The 24,413-nt window shown below is 34.8% G+C and overlaps 1 protein-coding gene across 1 annotated transcript in view; it reads left to right on the top strand.

Annotated features, from left to right (window-relative positions):
- LOC145325922 (DNA helicase MCM8-like) overlaps window positions 1-24,413 on the top strand; it is a 106,174-nt gene that overhangs the window by 32,486 nt on the left and 49,275 nt on the right. The window contains exons 10-13 of the mRNA XM_080168931.1: window positions 1,614-1,686; window positions 10,031-10,078; window positions 23,578-23,662; window positions 24,270-24,366. Coding sequence (XP_080025057.1) covers window positions 1,614-1,686; window positions 10,031-10,078; window positions 23,578-23,662; window positions 24,270-24,366 — 303 coding nt within the window. The remainder of the gene's footprint in view (window positions 1-1,613; window positions 1,687-10,030; window positions 10,079-23,577; window positions 23,663-24,269; window positions 24,367-24,413) is intronic.

Here is a 24,413-nt window from a genome sequence, read left to right as displayed (position 1 = left end):
CTTGTCGATGGCTAAAATAACAAACCCCCTTTACGCCATCCCTCCTACTGGTTGAACGAACTGGTCAATAAATGATGTCCATATTCTGTATTTATTTGTTTACCATCCTGAGTATATAATCTTTTATCGTATTTTAAACGATTATGTATCATATCAGTATGTTTTTGTCGTACTATGCTTATTTTTTTGTAATATATGTTTGAGGTACACAAAATGAGTTGTCTTGATTTGTACTTTCAGAAAAGCCTGAGGTTTTTTTTTATTAGCGAAGCTACTCTATAATATACTATGCCCGTCCGTCAGTTAGTCCGTAACGCTATGGGGGAAGGTTATTTTTTTTAGCTGCTATTTAAGATAGAGGATTGAAACTTCTTGTCAACATTTCAATCATTTTGGAGCATAATTACCTATAAAACATCCATGGCAGTAGGAGTGCTTTTTAGATGATTTTTGGCTATTTTATAGTTTTTGGTCTTCGCTACTTATGGATGTTGTCAACCTTTTTAATATCGACAGTGCAAGGTAAATGAAAGAGATTAAAATCTTTACCACCTAATCATCCTGTTTATTAGTAGCAAAGCTACTCTATAATTCACTTTGTCCGTCCGTAACGCTACAAAAGAAACGTGATTTTCTCTGCTCCTATACAAGACAGACAGCTGAAATTTTTAGTGAAGACTTATGCCCATCTAATCTATACATTGTTTTTGTCCATCTGTCTGTTATTTGGGGGGCTAGATCGATTCCCAGAATTATCAAGTTTTCGTGATTTTCTCAATTCCTTTTCAAGATAGGATGCTGAAAATTTCAGGGATTATTAGTTTATTTTCTATCTGTTCAATATGGATATGATATATTTTAAGGGGGGGGGGGGGTAATTGAAAAGTCAATGACATGTTTAGTCCCGGGTAGGTATTTGGACTAAGAGATATGAAACTTTTCTTTTGACATAAATCTCATTTAATATTTCGTGCATTAACTTTTACTTAGAATGTTTACCTAATAAGTTGATATACACATACATTAACAAGGATGACATCATCCATAAAAGCAAAGCACTGAAACGGTAGGACAAACGGACATTAACACTTGTATACTTGTATAGTGTCAGAACTCAATAATCAGAATATTAATATATTAGAGTCGCAGTAAAAATTGTAAGTAAATTTATTGAAAAACTGCTTGATACAGGATAATGTTTATGGACATACTTACATTTTTAGGACTTGATTATAGAGTTGTTTCGCTTATAACATTATACTTTGTTTTCCCAGGAATCATTATACCAAAAATCAGATCAATCATATAATTAGATCACATAAAAGTTGTTAAAAAAGTAAAAAAAAATCAACATGTTTAAAATGGACGTACGGACATTCTGGTAGTGATTATAGAGTTGCTACGCTTTCTAAATCGTGACTAAATACTACATGAATCACCATGCAAAGTTTGAAATCGATAGGACAATTCTAACATGCCAAGTATAACGAAAAAAGCTACCCGTTACGTACGGATGGACCTACCCTAATTATAGAAAAGCTTCGCTTTTAAAAAACAGAAAGTAATGTAATTTTGAAAATTAGATTAAAACTTGTTTTTTTTTTTATTTTCAGGAACTGTGATAAGAATTTCCAACATTCGTCCGCTGAACCTGTGGCTAACATTCCAATGTGATATCTGCACCAGGAAAATAATTCAATATCAATTCAGTACTAGCGGCTATGCCCCTAGAGGCTACTTGGGTGGAGGGGTCGATCCACGCTTTTTCTATTTTAGTCATAAAAAGAAGTAAAAAATTAGGGTTGGGCCAGATATTGAAAATGGCAAGATATACGGCAAATTACCGGTTATCCGGCATTAGATATCAGCCGAATATCCGGTATCCGGATAGTTTTAATATCCAGATACCCGACCAAACCATATAAAAAAAAATTTCTGGTGACAGGGGGTAATTTTTTAACATGGGGGATTTCTCTTGGGAGGTTGGTGGTACCCTCCCCCAAAATAGTTAAAAACCTTCTCAGGACCTATGAGAGGCTACATTGAAAATGAGAACCATTCTTGCGGTTAAATTAATTTGTATTTTATCAATTAAATACCTTTGTAATGTCGAAATTACACAAATTCAAATGACTTTGTACATTTTTATTCAGTTTTATAATTTTTATTTCAATAGCTAGTTAAATATTTTTATAAATATTTAATGCTCTTTCACTTGATGTCCACTTTAATTAAAAACTTGAATATAGTCCCTTTCGTGGCAACGCACCTTAAGGGGCAATTCTTTGTATTTTTCACAGTAGCTTTTCTTCTATTTCTAGCACCTACGGGGCCAATCACCTTACCATGTGGAGCAATCATCTAACCCAATATAACCTAACCTAACCTATAAAAAGCCATTTTAAAAATACGACGAATCGCCCATTAAGGAGCGTTGCCATGAAAGGGGCTATTCCCAAAAACTTAATTGTCTTTAATGAAAGGAGAAAAATGTTATTCTAAGAAAGAAATTATTTGAAAGCCTAAGTGGATTTAATACTATTTCTAATATCAGGGATTTAAAGGGATACGACAATGGCCTATAAATTGATGTACAATGTACATCCTAAAATGATCCACAAATTTACCCCTTCTATAGATTACTATTAGTGGTTGAACGTTTGGTAACTCAACTTAATGAACCAACCAATCGAACTCTAATAAAAGTCCCAAAGTTGTTAAGCCAACGAATAAGAAAACGAAAGTGTATAACTTTTGGTACCAGTGTAATATACCAGGGAGGGAGAAGACATTGGGGTGTTTATTACACGGACCCTTAAAGTTTTATAATAACGTTTTCTTATTCGTTGGCTTAAAAACTTTGGGGAATTTCATTGAATTTTGATTGGGTGGAGAATTAAGTTGAGTGTCCTAATGTTACAACCACTAATTGTATTTTACAGAAGGGGCAATTTTGTTTATCATCATTGGGAATGTATATCAATTTATTGGCCACTGTCTTATCCCTTTAAATCCCTGGGAATAGAAATTTAACATCCCATTGTCCCCTCCCTCCCTGTTTTAATGTTAGTCGCAGATGCATTACTGTAAGAGGATAATTTCATTACCTAGTCTAGTCTTGTCGGAAACCTTAAAAGAAAAAAAAAATTTGTAAGATAAAAATCATAAATTAGGATTAGAAGTTTATCTATAATACAAAGTAGAACGATGTCTGTCTGTCCGTCTGAAGCTTAAGATCTCAGTAACCACTGAACCGATTGGGCTCTACTCTTCAGGGAATATACCTACTGGTTCTGTGATGGTTTTAAGCTATTTTCTTGGGGGGTGGGACACCCCCAACCCCCAAAAAGTAAAAAATACACCCCCCCCCCGAAAACTTTCTTTTTAAATCTAAAATACGAAAAATTAGGTTGATCAAACCTCTTGGTGCACAGCCCCTAGAGGCTAGGGGCGAAGCCGCTAGTGAATATTAAAACAGTAAAACTTTTTTTTTCCAGTATGGCTTCGAAACCGATTAATATCCACTGGACTAGAACCGATTCACAATTTAGACAATTATCCACGACTATCAAAACTTTTAAATTTAATATTCGGTGAGAAAACCGCTATAATACGATGTGATAAATAAATATTAAGTTATTAAAAAGAATAAGAAAAAGGTATCTAATTCCAACTTTTTAAAAGCGAAGCTTTTCTATAATTAGGGTCGGTCCGTCCGTCCGTCCAAGATAGATAGCTTTTATTCGTTAATTTAGGCATGTTAGAATTGTCCTATCGATTTCAAACTTTGCATGATGATTCCTGTAGTAGTTGGGTACGATTTAGAAAGCGTTGCAACTCTATAATCATTACCAGAATGTCCGTACGTCCATTTTAAACATGTTGATTTTTTTACTTTTTCAACAACAAATTTTCAAGTGTTTTAATTATTCGTTTGGTCTGATTTTTGGTATATTGATTCCTGGGACAACAAAGAACAATATTATAAGCGAAGCAACTCTATAATCAAGTTTAAAAATTTAAGTATGTCCATAAACATTATCCTGTTTTTAAGCAGTTTTTCAACAAATTTACCTACAATTTTGATTCGACATTTATACATTTATGTTCCGATTTTTCAGTTCAGATACTATACAAGTGTTAATGTCCGTTTGTCCTAACGTTTCAGTGCTTCGCTTTTATGGATGTTGTCATCCTTGTTTTTTATTGTGTAATGGGATTGTTTTTCAAATACGATCTACCTATAGAATAAGATTTTCGTCATGTATAAAGAGGTTGTTTTATAACAACTTTTCTATTGGTATTTCTTATCCGATATTATATCGGAGACATTTAAAGGTCATTCATCAATTAACTAGAAAGGGGGGGGGGGTTTGACACATTTGCGTAAACCTGTTACCCAGGCTTTATCTTTGGACTGAGAGGATAGGTTATTAATGATAAAATCATTCTTATATGTTGAATTTCACGAAGTTTTAAGATTTTTTGATTTTTTTTATATGTTGACCTGTAACTTTAAAAAAAATTTTTTTTTTCATTTTTACCTGTACAGAGACCACCTGAGGGCCTGGAGCTCCGGAACCTGGAGGCCTATCCAAAAATCTTAAAACTTCGTGAAATTCATCATATAAGAATGATTTTATCATTAATAACCTATCTCAGTCCAAAGATAAAGCCTAGGTGCCAGGTTTACGCAAATGTGTCAAAACTTCACCCCCCCCCCCTTAATTATTTAACCAAGCAGAGAAAAAAAAACTTGTTATTTTAATGGTTAGTTCAAACTATAATTGCCCAAACATTTCAACAAATTTTTCGTCCATTGTCTTATCCTTTATACATAATTATTGTCTATTTTCGCATTCATGAGTTGAAAACTCTTTCTAATATTATGAAGAATATAGAATTAATGATATTTGTTTTAGAAGAAATATTTCTTAAATAATTTGTAAACACTCAATGAAACTGAATGATATATAGATTCAATAGTATGTCTAACATTGAGAAAGGTATATTTAATCTGAAGAAAACTTTTATGCCCTAAAAATTTTCTAATAGTAAAAAATAATTCGAAAATCGGATACTTATTTATAGCCATAGTCAAATTGTGGTGTATAAATGGAAAACGTGGATAGTATGAGAGATTCTCGCTTTCTCCAGTTGGCTATTATAACGATAACCTCCCTCCCCTCGACCTTATTTATACCATGCCCTCCCCTAATTCTAAAAGAACTAACTGTCAAATAAATTAAGTTCATTGTAGCAACTTGTTCCTTGTCATAATATCTGTGAAATAAAGGATTCTTACCTTAGAATTGAAAAATAAAGAGACCAGAGCTGGATCTTTAAATGTGTAGCCGTTGGCGTGGCTGTAGCCGTGGCCGTAGTCATGGCTGTAGTTGTAGTTGTAGTCGCTGTCGTAGGCGTAGCTGTGGTTGTAGCTGTAGCCGTAGTCGTCGCCACAGTGCTGCTAATAAAACATGGATTTTTAAATGATTTTACAGAAGTGCAATGCCGGCTATCCTAGAATTATGGATATCTAAAATCTTTTATGGCCCACCTAAAAATAAATTATTTTCATCAGAGAAATGAAATTATATTTTATACAAAATTACTATTTTAATAACACATTTTAAATGTTTGTAATATTTACATATTATTAAGGGCATGAGCCAATGTAGTTGGTACTACGGCTGTTATGGCCTATATCGTGCCGGCCGGGGCACGGCACAGCACGACATTGCACGCCCGGCCAATTTCCCAGCACGGCTGGACAGACAGCCACTACACACAAGACAAAGGGAGAGTCCAATAAATTCAATATAAATAAAAAAATACATTCAATTACTAAAATTTAAAAAATGTAATCATATTCTAACCTTATCAATAATATTGCAGTAATAAATCCCCAAAAGAATTTAATTTAATTTAAGTATATTTATAGTTTTATCATATTAATTTCCTAAAAACTGTCTCTTTATGTAACACAGGCAACATACTTTATTAGTATTACCCAATACCCATACGTGACGGTTCAATATTAACAAATCATTCCATGCCCATACGTTATTTTATACATCATATAAATAAACTACATCCTAACTTTTATAATTTACTTTTATTTTATTATTTATAAAAACCACAATTAAAATATTTTTATGATAGTTTTTAAATAAAATATTCCATGCCCGTACAATTATTCATACATTCATTTAACAATTATAATTTACGTTTTCAATAGTTTTACGTTAAAATTATCAAAAGCAGCTGTCTTCGTGGCTTTAGCAACGCTTTAGTCACACCAACAGACTGTGGTCACTTTTAGCGTGGTTAACCACGCTACGATTACAACTACGCGTTGTCAATATGATTTAAAGATCGCATTTTTTTTTGTGGCCACGATTACGCGTGCTTTATATGATTTAAAGATCGCTATTAGGTTGGTGACTGTAACTCTGACCACGACTACGGCCACGGCTACGCTTTTAAAGATCCAGCTCATGATTTAGATTATTTAGATACGTTTTATATGTTAATTTTGTTAGGTTAAAATAATCATTAAGTTTAGCTAACAATTGTACATTAAATTTAGCTAATTCAACATTAACTTTGTTCTAAAAGAATGCTTTAAGGTGTCTGAAAATAAAATAAGTCAGTCATTGTTAAATATTATAAGATCACAAAGTCAACTATTAATCACAATTTTTAATAGAAATGTACTGCAATTTAGCTGACAGTGTTCACATTAGAGGTCAGATAATCAAATGTAAACAAAGATCAGCTGATTATAAAGCATGGTACAGCTGGTGTGGGATTGCAGCGTAACTCATAATGTCGTCTTCTTGTGTGGAAATAATATTATGAATCAATAATTTAAACAAATATAATTTTGTTACAATATCTAATTAAGCTATATCCATTGTTATAAGTGCCTCTAGCGGCAAAGCCTTTAGTAACAAATTAGAGTTGGGCCGGATATCCGGTGTGGCCGGATATCCGGCCGGATACCCGGCCATTTTCAATATCCGGCCGGATACCGGATATTGAAACTATCCGGCCGGATATCCGGCTCTATAATTTTTATACTTTACACCAAAAATCTCTGCTTTTTAAAATCTTAATTTGGCTATAATTTTCTTATTATTGAAGCTAGAAGAACATTTTTCTTAATAAGTTGAACTTTATGTAAATTTATATAAGATTTCTGAAGAATTTTTTTTACTACTTAAATATCTGGCAATTTGGCCGGTTATCCGGCCGGATATCCGGTAATTTGGCCGGATAACCGGATATTTGCCGGATATCCGGCGTTGGCCGGATATCCGGCCGGTTACCGGATATATGGCATTTTAAATCAGCCGGATATCCGGTATCCGGTATCCGGCCAAAAAAGTATCCGGCCCAACCCTATAACAAATATTGTGTTTTGCCCAAAAACATGCAAAACGTCAATGTATTTTTCCTAAAGAAAATTTTACTGGTGTATAAGTTGTAGGCAAAAAGTATTTTTTTCCATGAAGAATTATCGCCTGGCCTGGAATGTTGTACAGTGTAATCTAATTGATCATAAGAAATTCATCCTCATTCATGAGATGAAACTTTTTAAAATGGCGTAGGTTGGGGAATTTAAATGTTTTTAAAAGTTAGGTTGGTCGTAATTTAATTTTGAAACAATTTATAAAAGCAAAGCGCTTCTATAATTAGGGTCGGTCCCTACGTCCGTAGCTTTCTTTGTTAATTTAGGCATATTAGAATTGTCCTATCGATTTCAAATTTTGCATGGTGATTCCTTTAGTAGTTAGGAATGATTTAGAAAGCGTACAACTCTATAGTCATTACAAGAATGTCCGTACGTCCATTTTAAACATGTTGATTTTTTAACTTTTTTAACAACAAATTTTTATGTGATCTAATTATCTGATAGATTTGATTTTTGGTAGAATGATTCCTGGGATAACAAAGTACAATATTATAAGCAACGCAACTCTATAATCAAGTCATACAATGTAAGTATGACCATAAACATTATCCTGTATCAAGAAGTTTTCCAACAAATTTACTCACAATTTTGCTTCGACTCTTTTTACATTTTATTATATTCTGATTATCCAGTTTTGACACTATACAAGTTTTAATGTCCGTTTGTCCTACCGTTTCAGTGCTTCGCTTTTGTGGATGTTGTCCAGGGTTTCGGATCCGCATTGATTGTATGCGGATCCGGATCCTCAAAATTTGGTCAGTGCGGATCCGGATCCGGATCCTTGACAATAAAAATAAAATTGGACTCAAAATTATGCGGATCCTTGCGGATCCGGATCCAGATCTGAAACCCTGATGTTGTCATCCTTGTTTTTATCAATTTCTTAGTTGTAAACAACTTAAGAAGAGAATGAATAGTATGTAGATTCAATTTTATGAGGTAGGACAGGGTAGAGAATACATTTCTAAAAGTGAAGGTTGTATATAATAATAGTTGGTCCGTCCGGCTTGATGGTATAGCTCTTTTTGTTAATTTAAATATGTTAGATTTTTTCTATCGATTTTAAACTTGCATGATGATTCATTATTACAACAAAGTTTTGTATGATATAATTATGCTATTTATCTATTTTGAACACTGATTCCTATTAAAAACAAGGTTCAATGTTTTAAGCAAAGCATCTCTGTAATTAAGTCCTAAAAATATAAGTATGTCCTTAAACAGTATCCTGTATTTAAGCAGTTTTACAACAAATTTACTTACAATTTTGTTTAGACTTATACATTTATATTCTGCTCACTCAGTTATGACAAATTTCATACCGATCAGAGCTTCGCTTATATGGATGTTACCAGGATGGTTTTAGGCAGTGTTGTGGATCCGGATCCTCCAAATTTGGTCAGTGAGGATCCGGATTCAGATCCTTGACAATAAAAATAAAATCACCAAATTTTTCAAAAAATATTTATTCTTTAATCTCGAAGAGAGAAAAGTGTGGGAGTGAATCAGCTGATCTTAACATGGTTACCAGATATTTCAAAATTTGTAAGTGACTATTTTATATAAATTTAGGTAGATTTTTCCATAAATTTATACCCCAGGATCCAGATCCGGATCCTTGGACTCAAAAAAATGCGGCCTGATCCGCAACACTGGTTTTAGGCTATGTTATTTTATTTAGCCTTAGAATGGATTAGGCTATTTTTCTGCTACTTTCTTACCAGTTTTAATACAGAACCCTCTAGATGCTAGGGGCCCAGCTGCTAGCTGTACTTACATTAAAGTAGAATGTAGGGATGGCAATCCGTCAAATTTTTGGACCGGATTTGGATTCTTACAAGAATCAGTCCAAAAAAAAGGCGGATTCCCGTGGATTCCGGATTCTTGTTTATGGCGGATTCCGGATTCTAGCAATATTTTAAAAGGCTTTTTTTTAAATTAAAAAATTTAAGAGCTAAAAATGTCCTAAAAATTAATATTCTTGGTGTTCTCTATAATTCACTTCCGAGAATCGAACCAGATTTTAAAAAAAAAATATTATATATGATGATGATAATCTTTGCCTTCAAAAAGGCGGAGTTGAAAGAAAAAACTCAAGACGCTAATTTTAGCCTACCAATTAAGAATCCGAATCCGCTATTAAAAAACGGATTCCGGATTCGGATTCCAAAATTGGCTAAAAATTGAGCGGATTTCGGATCCCGGATTCGGATACGGATTGTCAACCCTATAAACTAATATTATTTAAACCCTACAAACAATATTTTTATCAAATGTCTTAAAATCAGAGACAATAAGGGGCAGAAATTGTGTATAATGAAATAGTTTAAAACCAGCCCCATACCTTACTTTTTTTTAGAATTCAGGCCTTTAAGGTTGATAGTCCTTTTTTTATGTAAATACTAAATAGTTTACCCTTAAAAATATTTATTTCATAATTTTTTTTTATTTATTTTATAAAATATCTCTAAAATACCTAGGTATAACTTTAAGTAAAATGTGTATATGGTTATCCAATATTGATGTAATTGAATTACTTTTGTTTGTCTCCAGAGAGTTTGCAATATTCCAGGCGGATGGGAAATACTCACAACCATTAAGGTATAGTAGTACATGCATTATTAGGTAACATTGCTACTCTATATTTCTATCTTGTTCTAGTTCTAGTGAATACTGTAAAGGGATGCTATACTAATAATAGTACATGCATTATTAGGTAACATTGCTACTCTATATTTCTATCTTGTTCTAGTTCTTGTGAATACTGTAAAGGGATGCTATACTAATAATAGTACATGCATTATTAGGTAACATTGCTACTCTATATTTCTATCTTGTTCTAGTTCTAGTGAATACGGTAAAGGGATGCTATACTAATAATAGTACATGCATTATTAGGTAACATTGCTACTCTATATTTCTATATTGTTCTAGTTCTAGTGAATACTGTAAAGGGATGCTATACTAATAATAGTACATGCATTATTAGGTAACATTGCTACTCTATATTTCTATCTTGTTCTAGTTCTTGTGAATACTGTAAAGGGATGCTATACTAATAGTAGTACATGCATTATTAGGTAACATTGCTACTCGATATTTCTATCTTGTTCTAGTTCTAGTGAATACGGTAAAGGGATGCTATACTAATAGTAGTACATGCATTATTAGGTAACATTGTTACTCTATATTTCTATATTGTTCTAGTTCTAGTGAATACTGTAAAGGGATGCTATACTAATAGTAGTACATGCATTATTAGGTAACATTGTTACTCTATATTTCTATACTTCAGAGGGAAATTGAATTTGATAACCAAATTCCATTTTTTTTGGAGGGTGGGTAATGTTTCTAGGGTCGATTTCTCTGGGGAGGGTGGTGGTACCCTTCCCCCCAAATAGTTATAAACCTTCCCGAGACCTAAGAGAAGCTACCCTGTTAAGAAGAACCCGATCGGTTCAGCGGTTACCGAGATCCTTCGGTACAAACACACAGACATATAGACATCCTGTTACTTTAGTATAAGGATATGTACTCTTGTTTTAGTGAATCAATGTTAAAGGGATGTCCGATGAGGGGGGTGGGGTTAAGGGGTGTTTATCTCTTCATAAAATGGAACCTTTAATCACCCCCTCTCCCCAAAAAGCTTGGACGTCCTAGATAAATTATTTTTGGTAATATCAAAAGGCATTATTAACTTCTAAAAAGAAAACTAACATGTTATTACAAATGCAAATCAATTTTAAGTAGGTTCCGTACCTTTATATTCTTTAATCCATATATGTTCAATCTTATTTCACGTAAAACATTAGGTAGGTAAAAAAATTGGTTGAAACAAACCAGTTTTTTTTATCTTATAATTATAATAAAAGAACTACCTATAATGATCAAGTCTAAACTATGAAAAAAGTTTAAGAACTATTTTTTAAAGAATAGTCAAGCCACATTAAGTAGTAGGGAGTCTGCGTCTCGAGAACAACCGCGTAAAATTAATATTTTTCGTACATTTTTTATATTGTAGGTCTTGTTATTCTTGTGGAAGCCTTTAAGGCAGCCCTCAACACTTTTCGCAGAAACAGACCTTCCTTTTCTTTATAGTCGACTTGATCCGTTAATAATATAATATACTCAAAAAGTGTTAAACAACGATATTAATTCGAGAAAAAAAATATCACGAATCCTATACGTGGTTTTCAGCTGTCGTTGGGGGGGCTACATATAGTAAAATTTACGACCTCTACCTCTGCACCCCAAATGTTATTTATTTCACTTGTTGGTTATACCTTATACCTGATAAAACATAAAAAATGAATTTCACCTATCCTATTTTCGAATTTAATAACTTTTTAATAATTCATTGCTCTAAAAATGGATATTCAATTTGAGTACGTACTAGTGTAATGGTAGAAATATGTATTATAGAAATGCAAAAAGGGTTAACATCATTTCTAATCCACAAAGTGCATTAGAGAAACGAAAAGAAAATCTCTGAAATTTAAAAAAAAATGCGCTAAATATCGTTACTCACGTATATTCTTCAACTTAACTTAACAACATCCATAAAAGCAAAGCACTGAAACGTTAGGACAAACGAACATTAACACTTGTAGAGTGTCAGAACTCAATAATCAGAATATAAATGTCAAACGAAACAAAATTGTAAGTAAATCTGTTGAAAATACAGGATATTGTTTAAGGACATACTTACATTTTTAGGATTTGATTATAGAGATGCTTCGCTTATTATTACTTGGGTCTTACACCAGATATTCATGTACTCTAATAAATTAGAACTTGTAGCTGGCTAAAATAACTATCCCCGACTCCCTCATCCCATCCCCTCCCGTTCTATTGGATGAAGACACTGACCATTAAGAGATGTCCATTTTAGCAACCTGAATTGACGCCAATTTTCCCCCTGTCATAATATCCATTATCCGTCTGCTAATGTAGGGAGAATTAGATTATCTACTTGTCCTACTAATAAGGAATGGAATAATATTTTCTCTCGTATTCATTCGAATCCGGTGGATAGGAACCGGTTCTCATCCATACAAAAAAACTATGTCTAGCATCGTATTATATCCAGCTTTCTACGAATATAAAAACTGGTTTTAATCTTACAATTGTACATTCTATATCCGCGGAAAGCTGTTTATAATACGATGCGAGAAATAACTATTCTCGTATTCATTCGAAAACGATTTATATCCGGTGGATTAGAACCAGTTCTCATCCATCTAAAAAAAATATGTCTAGCATCGTATTATATCCAGTTTTCTGCGAATATAAAAAATAAAATCTACAATCATAAGATTAAAAAAACCAGTTCGTTTAGCTCGTGCAATTGTCATCTCGGGGCTAAAAAAACGCGAGGAATAACTAATAACACCTTTATTTTTTAAGACAAAGTACAAACAGTACAGATAATGTGGAAAATTAAGTTGACATTGACCGTAATTGAACAAGACAAGTATAAGACTCCAAGGAGGTAGGGGACATAGGGTTGTTTATTGCACTAGTCCCCAAAGTTTTATAATAACATTTTCTTTTCGTTCGCTTAACAACTTTTAGGACTTTTCTTGAATTTTGATTGGTTTGTTCATTTAAAACATTTCAGCTACTAATTGTAATATACTTAAGGGGTAATTTGGTGTAACATCATAGGGGATGTCCATAAATTTATCGGCCATTGTCTTATCTCTTAAGATCCCGGATAAGACTTTCACACATATAATATTAGATTTATTAGCACAAGATAAATGATTTACATTTACTGTATTCTAATAAGAAGCATAAGCTAGATAAAGATATCATAAAGGGAAATAAATTGTAGGATGGTAATTAATTATGGGCTAGAAAATAGCTTAAAACAATCCCAAAATCTTAAATCTGAAAATTAAATAGCCTTAAACCATCTCAGGACTTATGTAAAGCTTACTTTAAATAGATAACTCTATCGGTTCAATGGTTATTGAGACCTTAAGCTTCAGATTAAAAAAACCCGGATATAGTCCCTTTCGTAGCAACGCTCCTTAAGGGGCGATTATTCCTTTTTTTGCACAGTAGCTTTTCTCCTATTTCTAGCCCCTGCGGGGGGCTCTAACCCTGTGGGGCAATTACCTAACCCAATATAACCTAACCTAACCTCAAATAACCTATCAAAAGCCATTTTAAAATACGATGAATCGCCCCTTGAGGTACGTTCCCACGAAAGGGACTATTCCCAAAAAACCTTACTTCTTTAAGTTATAGGATAAAAAAGAACGATAACATCCATGAAATCGAAGTTCAACAATGTAAAAGATTAACAAATATTTTGGAGGTTAGGAATTTTTTTCCAGTGGCGATTTCTTTTTGGAGGGTGCAGATTCCCCAACATTTCCTGACCTATAAGAGCTTCTGTGGAAATGAGAATAATATTGGTCCAGCATTTAGCGAGATCTTAAGCTTTAGACAGACATTCTGTTGTTGTTGTCTTGGCTGTTCGTAGTCCGTTTCCGTTCCAGGTTGTCATCAGTAGGATGAGGGGGGGGGGCGTGGGCTTATGGGGGGGGCTCTGGAGGGGGGCGTTGGAGGGGAGGAAGGCTGGTGAAACTTGGATGAGAGGAGAGGAAGGCAGCTACATGGGTGGGATTTTGCCAAAGGTCCATAGGAGTAAGATTTGTAGGATTATTTGGGCATGAAAAGAGGTGTTGGACTGTTTCTGGGGTAGGATTAGCAGGACAGGATGGGCAGTTGGGGGTAAGAGAAGCGTTGATGGAATGGAGGTAGCTTTGGAGTTTAGGGCAATAGTTGGATCTTAATTGGGAGAGGATGGTTCTGTAGTGCCTGGGAAGTTGGATTTCGGAGGGGTTGATGTCAGGGGGAGCTTGATTAAGGACAGGATTAGGGGGGTAAGAATTTATGGCTTGGGTGACAGCTGAGGTGTGGAGTCTGGAGATTGTGGATTTGTAGTTTGTGGGAAGGAGGGTGTTGTCGGGAGAAAGAAAAGGTTGGAGAGTAGGAAGGAACATGGATTGAAGGGTTGATTTTTTGGATCTAGGGCCAGGGGGGGTTGTGACGTTGTGGAAGGATGGGTGGGAGGGGCGGAGGGAGGAGGCCAGGTATTGGGAACAAAGAAGGGAAAGGTGGTTCCGTACTGGTAGGATTTTGGTTTCTTGGTGGAGGTGGCTGATGGAACCAGTACAGATGCGGAGGGCTTGGTTTTGGAGGACTTGGAGTTTGTCAATGTTGTTTTTGGAGGTGTTAGGGAACCAAACAGGACAGGCATAGGTGGTGATGGGGCGGAGGAGGGTGTTGTAGGTGGTGAGGAGAGTCTCCTTCTGGTGGCCCCATTTGGTGCCAGCCAGACATTTGAGGATTCTGAGGCGGGAGGAAATTTTTGAGGAAATGGTGGAGACATGGGAACTGAAATTGAAGAAGGTGTCAAAGGTAACTCCAAGGATTTTAGAGGTTTTCTCAAGGGGAAGGATGGAGCCGTTGATTTGGACTTGAGGATGGAGGTTGGATAGGTGCTTGCGGTCAGGAGTGAAGAGGGTGACAGTGGATTTGTTGGGGGCTATGGAGAGGCCGTTGGTGGAGGCCCAGTCAGCGATTGAGGAGAGGTGGGAGTTGATGGATTCAACTGACTGGGGGATGTTAGGGGAGGAGTGGAAGGAGTTAAGGTCGTGGGCATAGGAGGAGGTGAGGGCAGGGGGGATGTGGGGGGCATCTGCTATGTAGAAGTTGAAGAGGACAGGGGAGATAACAGAGCCTTGGGGGACGCCAGTGTAGACAATTTTAGGAGAGGCATTGGTGTTTTGATAGGAGCAGAAAGCCATCCTGCCATGCAAGTAGCAGGACAGCCATCTAATGATGTTGGGATGAAGGTTTGAGGAGGAGATTTTTTGGAGAAGGAGGTGGATGGGAATGCAGTCAAATGCTTTGGAAAGGTCGATGGAGGCAACAGTAGTGCAGCTGGGAGGGAGGTTTTGATTGAAGCCATTGGCAATGGTGGTGGAAAGGTTGAGGAGGGAGGAGGTGGTGGAGTGGAGGGGTTTAAAGCCGTGTTGTGAGGGGTGGGTGGAGAGGGATTGTTTAAGGTAGGGAAGGAGTAGGCGTTCAAGGACTTTTGCTGCAGGACAGAGGAGGGAAATTGGGCGGTAGGAGGTGGAAAGGTCAGGGGGTTTACCAGGTTTGATATATATTGTTAATGAGATACAAATAGGAAAACTAGGTTTTATATGTTTTCCTCATTCTATAACTAGAAATAACCTCTTGGGAATTACAATTATTATGTTTTGGCTCTGGGAGGTTGTACTTTTTAGATTTTCCTTGGCCTCTAATTAGTGACTACCTACGTATTTCTTTCAGTACCATGGACAAGTATTTCTTAATACAGGTTTAAGGACGTCTAAGCTTTCTTTAAGGGGGAGGGTTTCAAAATCAGGAATTTCATTTCAATAGTATTATTTTTTGGGAAAGGGGGAGGTGTGTCTTTATTGATGTTTTAAAAAATTTAGGGGTGCCTTGCTTTTGGAACCCCAAAATTAGGGGGGGGGGGGTTAAACACTAGGGTGGGTTCATATCGGAATTAGACAAAGCGGGGATATGCAACAGATAAAATTAACCTTAAAAACATTTCTGACCGAAAAAGAATTTTAAAAAATTGAGTTTTAGAACACGACCACTTAAAAATATAATTCATTACTTATTAGTATGCAAAGACGACATTCAATTTTTTTTTTTGAATCAGAACCATGGCTTCATGGTGCTCCCTGGAAAGGCCTTGAGGAGCTGAATCAGGAACTTTTGTCCGTTTCAAAATATCTCGTTCCTAGCCTTAGAAATCACTAAAAAACCAAAATTTTTTAAAGTTTATTGAGAATTGTCCAATTTGTAGAGGTTTTTTAGATTTTCTCAGGCTAGGAACGAGATTTTTTGAAACAGACAAAAGTTCCTGACTCAGCTCCTCAAGGCATTTCCAGGGAGCACCATGAAGCCATAGTTCTGATATAATAAATTGTTGACTCCCATTTACAAATAGCTATACAATTGAATGGCTGGTCGTCAGCGGTTTTAAGACTTAGGATAAATTTTAAATCACCCAGAGGTGTATTATATCTATATAAATTGAGTGCAGATCCCCGCTTTGGCCTCAGAAAAAAAATGTCCAAAATCGACCCACCCTATTAAACACTCCTTTACATATCCCCCCCTCCCTCTCCTATGGTAGCTCCATAAATCTCATACTTAGAAGAAGAAAATAAGACACCAAAAACGACAAAAAAAAAAATCTTGCTGGAATGAACAAAAACATAGTAATATGAAGGTTACTCAGCCTTTGCCTTATTCACATAACATTAGGATTGAGGATAATTATGAAATATTTATCACATTCTCTGCTTTCTTATACAATATATGTTAGGCATATGGATTTGTCAGCTTGTTAAGAGGATTTATAATAGTACATTAAAGATTAGGAAAATTTTAAGTTTTACCTATTTTATGATCATGATAAACACGCAGGTCACAGGCAGAGTGAGAGGGGACAATGGGCTATTTATTGAAATAGTCCCTTAAGTTTTATAATAATGTTTTCTTATTCGTTGGCTTAACAACTTTAAGGACTTAAGTGAATTTTGATTGGTTAGTTTATTAAGTTGAGTGTCTAAACGTTTAAACCACTAATTTTAATCTACAGAAGTAGGGGTAGTTTTGGATATTATCATTGGGGATCTACATCTATTTATTGGACATTGTCTTATCCCTTGAGATCCCTGAGTCACAGGTGAGTAGCCAGAAAGAAGGGAAGGGGGCACTTCGCCCCTAGAGGCCTCTAGTGGCACTTTCAATGTTTGTTTGTTTTTTGGTTCAAGTCTCTACGATACCTATCTATGTTGCGTTCAAGTCTCTGTATAAAAAAATCGATTTTTTGTTATTTTTTGTTATTTCCCCCAAAATAGTTATAAACCTTCCCGGGACCTATGTGAAGCTACCCTGTTAAGAAGAACCCGATCGGTTCAGCGGTTAGCAATATCCTTTGTTACAAACATACAGACAAACACCCTGTTACTTTATTATAAGGTTTTATTTACACATTTAATTTTTATCTTGCTTTACATTTATTATTTTCTAATTTTATACTCTTATATAATTATTAATTTTCATTAAAATTTTCTCTTCAAATTAGGATTTCATGGATTTTAATTTAGTTCGGAAGAATTAGTAATGGTTGATTCTTTTGATTAATTAATTTTTAACAAAGCAAGTGTATTACATTCCCAAGATATACTTAGGATAGGACCATGGACAATAAAGGAAGGGTGTCTGGGAAGGATGCTGTATCCCCCAAGATGGAATAGGACTTACAGATTGGCTAGTTATAGAGCAGCTTTAGCAATAATAAACTACCTGGGTCTGTAATGCAGGGAAGATCAAATTTATCACAATCTCACCAGAGGTTATCCAAAAGGTGCAGGGGGGCCAGGACGGGAGTACGGTTAGGGTCTCCAGGCGGGGCCTCAGGGCATTTAATGGAGTCTGGAATATTGGGAAAGTCTTGATGTTTTTTCCTAAATAGAAAATGTTATATTTTGGCTCAATTGTTGGAAGCCTAAGCTACACCCGGCTTAAACTAACATCCTATTCTCCCCCCATGTTTTTACAGTAATGGTTAGTGAGAAAGGAGAAAGGGTTAATCATATTCAGAGAATTAAGCTGTACCTGGATGGTTAATCTGGACAGCTTAGTTCTCCAAAGAGCCGGCAGACATTATAATTAAGCGGTCTGAAAACTGAAAATCTTTTATTTGCTGTTTGCAACCGCGAAATTAGAATGTCTGCCGCAGTGAGCCGCAGGCAACCCGTTGTTCTTCTCAATGGACTGGTGGCCTGAAAGTGTACATACATTAGTGTACATGACAAAGGGGGGGGGGGGAATGTGGTGACTTGTAACACGACATACCAGCAATTTTATTTTGGGTGCTACTCCCTTAGTTTTAGAGATAGTTGGGTGAAATCTTTTTGGTTGTGTCACTAATTGCCTCAAGTTTTGGAATCTTTCAAGTGGCAGGTGGCAGGACCGCCGCTCCCGCCGTTCACCACCATTTTCCGCTTCCGCCAACAAAAATTTTTTTTATTGCATTTCTCGCCGAATTAGGCAATTTGGAATCATTTAAGACCATGTTATTTATCTTCAATCTAATTCATATTTGTAAAATTATGCCTTGATAATTGATTAAGATTAGTTTGATTATGTTTAGAGAATTAATGAGCTTTACATTACACTTGTCAGTGCTTTTCCACAAGTGGCGGGTTGAGCAAGCACTGATAACCCCCAAGACCCTTATTTTCAAAATAAAATACAAATAAGAGGGAGTAGGGCATTTTTTCTTCTAATCTTGTGTACGTGAATATTGAGTTTTCATACTACACTACAAACTTTTGTGAATGAATTGCGACTATGACATTTGAGGGGACTTGAACTCGAACTATTAAAACATTAACTCAGTGCAATTTCACAATGAGATAAGAAGCCCACTAATAGATTTTTTTATAGAATAAAGCTTTATTATGATATCATAAGTCATTATGAATGGATAAATAAGGTCCATGGTACAGCCAATTAATTCCTTTTGAGATTGCTGAATATTAAATATTTTGCTGGCGTAGAGTTGGCGAAAAACTTGTTTTTATGTTGCTGAAGGGAAGTGGGTAAGAAGGGGAAGAAATAAGGGAAGAGGGTGGAGGGGAAATTTTCATTCCCATATAAATAACCCCTTAAATAGTGGATGTAAATATTCTTTTTTTCTCCCTGAGGTAGTCATTTATTTCCCCGGTATCATTTTTTTCCCTGGTATCATTTATTTCCCTGGTATCATTTTTTTCCCCTGTTATCATTTTTTTCATGGTATCATTCTATATTAATAATCAATATTTTAGGTATTGCTTTGAAACCGATTAATATCCGGTGGATTAGAACCGTTTCTCAGCCATACTGGAAATTTATCGCTATCGCTCCATCATTTATTCCCTCGGGTAAAAAATATTCATTCCTAAACAAAAAACTGGATAGGAATACCCCATTTAAATTGTTTGTCTGAATAACATTCCCTTGTTCCTGGGGGGTTTAAATATTATGAAAGAAATTACGCAAAATTATGTATGTGTGTGAGTTTATATGGGTATACACAGATAGGAAAACATGAATATTTCTTATTTCAATTTCAATTTCTCAGAAACTCAAACTACGTACACATATTATATTTATACATATACACTATACTTATGTAATTAAATTCCTTGGAATTGGAATTTTAGGGAATAAAGAAAAAATCTAAAGATCCTGGTTCAAATACATGAGAAAAAAGTGCGTGGGTATTTCTTACCAATTATCAAATTAAAAGGGGGAGGTAGGTTGTGCTAAAATTCCGTAAAGGTGTGAGTTTTAAGCAGGGTGTCGGAGCCGTATAATTTTGATGCGACTCCGGCTCCGCGGAGCCGTATCTGGAAATATGGCTCCGGCTCCTACCTTAAAACTAATATATACCTAAATTTTTTTTTAAATTATTGAATTTGATAAAATAAAATAAATAATATAAAATATTTTGCTTTTATTTGATTAAAGCTATATAAAAGTAGAAGGATGTGTGTCTATTTGTTAAGTAACAATAGTTTTTCAGTTTATTATATGGAAATAGACCGTTGCCAAATTATAATATTACTGAAAAAAATCATTGTTAGCTAATCTGGAGCCGAAGCCGTTTTGAACGAAAAATATGGCTCCGGCTCCACCAAAAATGTTGCTGCTCCGGCTCCGAAACACTGGCTTTAAGGCTTAAAAACAATAGTAGAACAACAAAATTCACTAAATATGTGTATTCCTTATTGAAAAGAACCATAGACAAAAAAAATTATATATTTATATTCATTCAATATTATAGTTCTACTGCTGTTTTTAAGCCTAAAAACTCACACCTTTACGGAATTTTAGCACAACCTACCTCCCCCTTTAATTTTATATGGAATTGAAATTATTTCATTCTTATAAAGACTGGCTCCCGTGGGTAGTATATTTTAATAATTAAATTGTTTAAATAAGGAAGAATATATTTTTTAGTAAGAATGTATTTTTCTTTAAGAAAACTTTCTAGGGGGGAGGGGGTTGGGGGTGATATATCTCCTGCCATACAGACTAAAAGCAGGATAAGGTTTAAGGAAATTTAATTTAAGGATAATTATAACCTGTTTAAATTAGCAAAAAGAACTAAGAACCGATTTTCAACTCTTATTGGGCCATGAGTATTGAGTATAACTTGTTTGTATACCTATGCAACTTTAAAAATAATAAAAGGTAGTGCAAATTCGGAATAAAAATACCTACTCATCTATAATACAATGTAGCTTGATGTCTGTCTGTCTGATGAATCCCCCCCCAAAAAAAGAAAAAATTTAAATATTTAAATTTTTTTTTTACATTTTTTGTAAAATTTCCTTCTGGGAACCTACTGGTCTTCTGGTGGTTTTAAGCTATTTTCTTGGGGGGTGGGACACCCCAACCCCCCCGAAAAATTAAAAAATCCCCACTTTCAAAATTTTTAAATTTTTTAAAATTTTTGTAAACAAAAACCAGTAATTGGGGTGGGGGAACCCCACTGCAACATGGGGCGAAGCCCTCATGAATCCCCCCCAAAAAAAGAAAAAATTTAAATATTTTTTTTAAATTTTAATTTTTGTGTATGCGAACAACCTAGGTTTAATTTTTACGAATTGAAATTTTTGTGTATACGGCAAACAACCTGGGTTTAATTTGTACAAATTAAAATTTTTGTGCATAAAGCGCACAACCTGGGTTTAATTTTACCACAGAGTAATTAAACAAAGAATAATTTTTTTTAATATTTCTATTAAGGAGGGTTGAATTCCCATAACTATATAGGGCGAAGCCCCTAGAGGCTAGGGGCGAAGCCGCTAGTTTGTTATAATTTATCAACCATCCCGCATTCCTTTGAATCAATGTACGTTCGTTCATACATATTTTATTTCATACACACTGTTATATACACAGTAGTACGTATTAAGCAACCTCTCTCTCCATCACACTGTGTTCCACCCCAAAAATGTTTTGGGTTCCATTTATTTCATGTATTTCAACACAAAGTAGCGAATAGAGATATTTAATGTTATATATTAAGAACAAAGGGGGAGGTAGGTTGTGCTAAAATTCCGTAAAGGTGTGTGTTTTAAGACTTAAAAATAGTAGTAGAACGATAATATTCACTAAATATGTGTATTCCTTATTGAAAAGAACTATAGACAAAAAAGAAGGAATACACATATTTAGTGACTATTATCGTTCTGCTACTGTTTTTAAGCTATAAAACTCACACCTTTACGGTATTTTAGCACAAACTACCTCCCCCGAAACCTTTCACATGTTCATATTTTTTAGCATGACTTGCAGGCCGACAGACAAAGTAAATTTTGAAATACATATATTGCTAATTGGTATAGGGAATCATCACAAAATAAATTAGCTGTCTATCTTGTTGTCATACTTTTTTAAAGGGATAAAAGATCCAAATATCAGAAATTCAGAATATACTTTTTTTTATAGCATTCCATCAACTTTTAATAGGTCTAGTTGAGTGTGTTGAGGAGGCACTGAATTATTAAAAAAGCATGGAAATAGCAAATTGATATATATTTACCCATGGTTTTTAAAGTTAAGGATAGGTAAATCAAAGAAGATAAAGTACATTATCTTCCTCGAGGTAGGGTTGGGCCATTTTCAATATCAGGTCGGATACTGGATATCTGGCTGATTTTCAATGCCAAATTTCCGCGAATATTTTAATACAAATAATAAAATTGATACCAGTTTAGTTAGCCCTTTTAGTCTTTTCATTTTAAGAAACTACAATTTCATGATAAGATTCATTATCCAGTTCTAGCTTATGTAATGTATGTCAAAAAAAATTACACTTAATCTACCATGCACCCCCACTGCACTGTTTACACAACATCTATAACAATTACCATTCTATTTATTCCTGTTCAGATTTATCCAGGTTTTTATTTATATTTTGAAAAATGTACAGTACGAAGTTTATCTCTCTATTCCAAAGAAGATGAAAGTATAGAATAGAATCCAGAGCTTGATCTTTAAATCATTTTAGTGGCGATTCAGATCGGGGCGTGCTAAAATTTCAGCCAATCACAGCACTGCATTTTAAAAATGCAGCGCTGTGATTGGCTGAAAGTTTGGCGCGCCCCTATCCAAATCACCCCTAAAGTGATTTAAAGATCATGCCTGACGATCCTTAAATGAAATTGAAAATTTTGAAGGACCCAAAATAGGCTTTTAGTAAAATCACGATTCCAGAAATTATCCAAAAGAAAAATCAAATTAAATGCCTTTTTAAATAATATACTAAAAGCCAGAAACACTCGCATTCAGCAATGTTTGTCAAATTCACTAAGGGTTAAAACTTTATATTATGAGCAAAACCATAAAAGTAAAACTGACTGTATTCAAAATTGTTAGATTTTCGTAATTTACTAGGTTAAGATATTAGATACAAGCTATTTAGTCAATTTTTGATATATTTTCATTAAATATTATTTCAGTTTTGTTCCAACCGGACAACAGTACAATTCAAGTTTGATACATTGTTTTCATTGCGCAAGCGTAACTTTTCTTCAGGTTGTCAAAAAACATTTGAGCTAGAGATTGGCCGGATATCTGGCAAACGTTCGATATCCGGCATATTACCGGTTATCCGGCATTAGAAATCAGCTGGATATATGGTATCCGGATAGTTTCATTTCCGGATATTGAAAATGGCCGGATATCCGTTTGGGGCGTCATCCTCTTAGAAAGATTTTTTTCAATTTTGAAAATATCCGGCCAAACCGGATATCCGGCCCAACCCTAATTCTATACTTTATCTGAAGAAAATAAATGGAACGTCTGAAGAATTCTCCCAACCCAGTTGTGTGATCTTGATCATTTTTAAAGTTGGACCTGTGCACTGCCTTAAAATTTGTACAGTTTTACAATTGGGCTTAACATTGGAAAATATGAATGTCCTTCTTAATTTAGTTTTCATTTTCTAGATGTCCAGAGCAGCTTTGTAAGAACAGAAAGAGCTTCACTCCTCTGAGGGGAAACAAGAATACCAAGACTGTCGATATGCAACAGGTTAAATATTTCTTTCATTTAGCTTACATTTCATCCCATGAAATCAACCATTAAGCAGAAAAAGATTATTTGATTCAAATCATGTTTTAGTGTCCTTACTTGTTATGTTAATGTTCATCACAGAACAACCAACAAATCAATAATTTTACTATCATTCTAACTAGGGTTGGTAATCCGTATTCCGGAATCCTTTCAAATTTTGGCCAATTTTGGAATCCAGAATCCGTTATTTTAATAGCGGATTTGGATTCTTAATTGTTAGGTTAAATTAGCGTCTTGAGTTTTTTCTTTCAACCCCCTCTCTTTGAAGGCAAAGATCTCCCCCCCCCCCTCCCCCCCTATCTCTTCTCCTATAGGAGTAAAGCTACTGTGGAAATATGAAAAAAACACTGCTTTAGATTCTTCCCAGTACCCGATAAAATTAAATAACTTAATTTATTTTTTGAAAAGCCATTTAAACTATTGGTAGAATTCGGAATCCGTCAAAAAAATAAGAATCCGGAATCCACGAATTAATCCGTTTAATTTTGGACGGATTCTTGTGAGAATCCGAATCCGGTCCAAAAATTAGATGGATTGCCAACCCTAATAGCATTTCCTAATTTAGATCCGACTTCAAGAGGTTAGCGATGAAGAAGGTGGTCGTGTGCCCAGAAATATTGAGGTCGAACTTACAGAGGACACTTGTGATAGTTGTATTCCAGGTGGGACACTTGTCATAATTTATTCTACAATAGCGGCACTTGAGGAG

The sequence above is a fragment of the Acartia tonsa genome, chromosome 8 (assembly GCF_053477335.1).
Source record: "Acartia tonsa isolate MP-2025a chromosome 8, ASM5347733v1, whole genome shotgun sequence".
NCBI classification, from domain to species: domain Eukaryota; kingdom Metazoa; phylum Arthropoda; class Copepoda; order Calanoida; family Acartiidae; genus Acartia; species Acartia tonsa.
The sequence above is the reverse complement of the archived record's forward strand: the minus strand, read 5'-3'. Positions and strand labels throughout refer to the sequence as shown.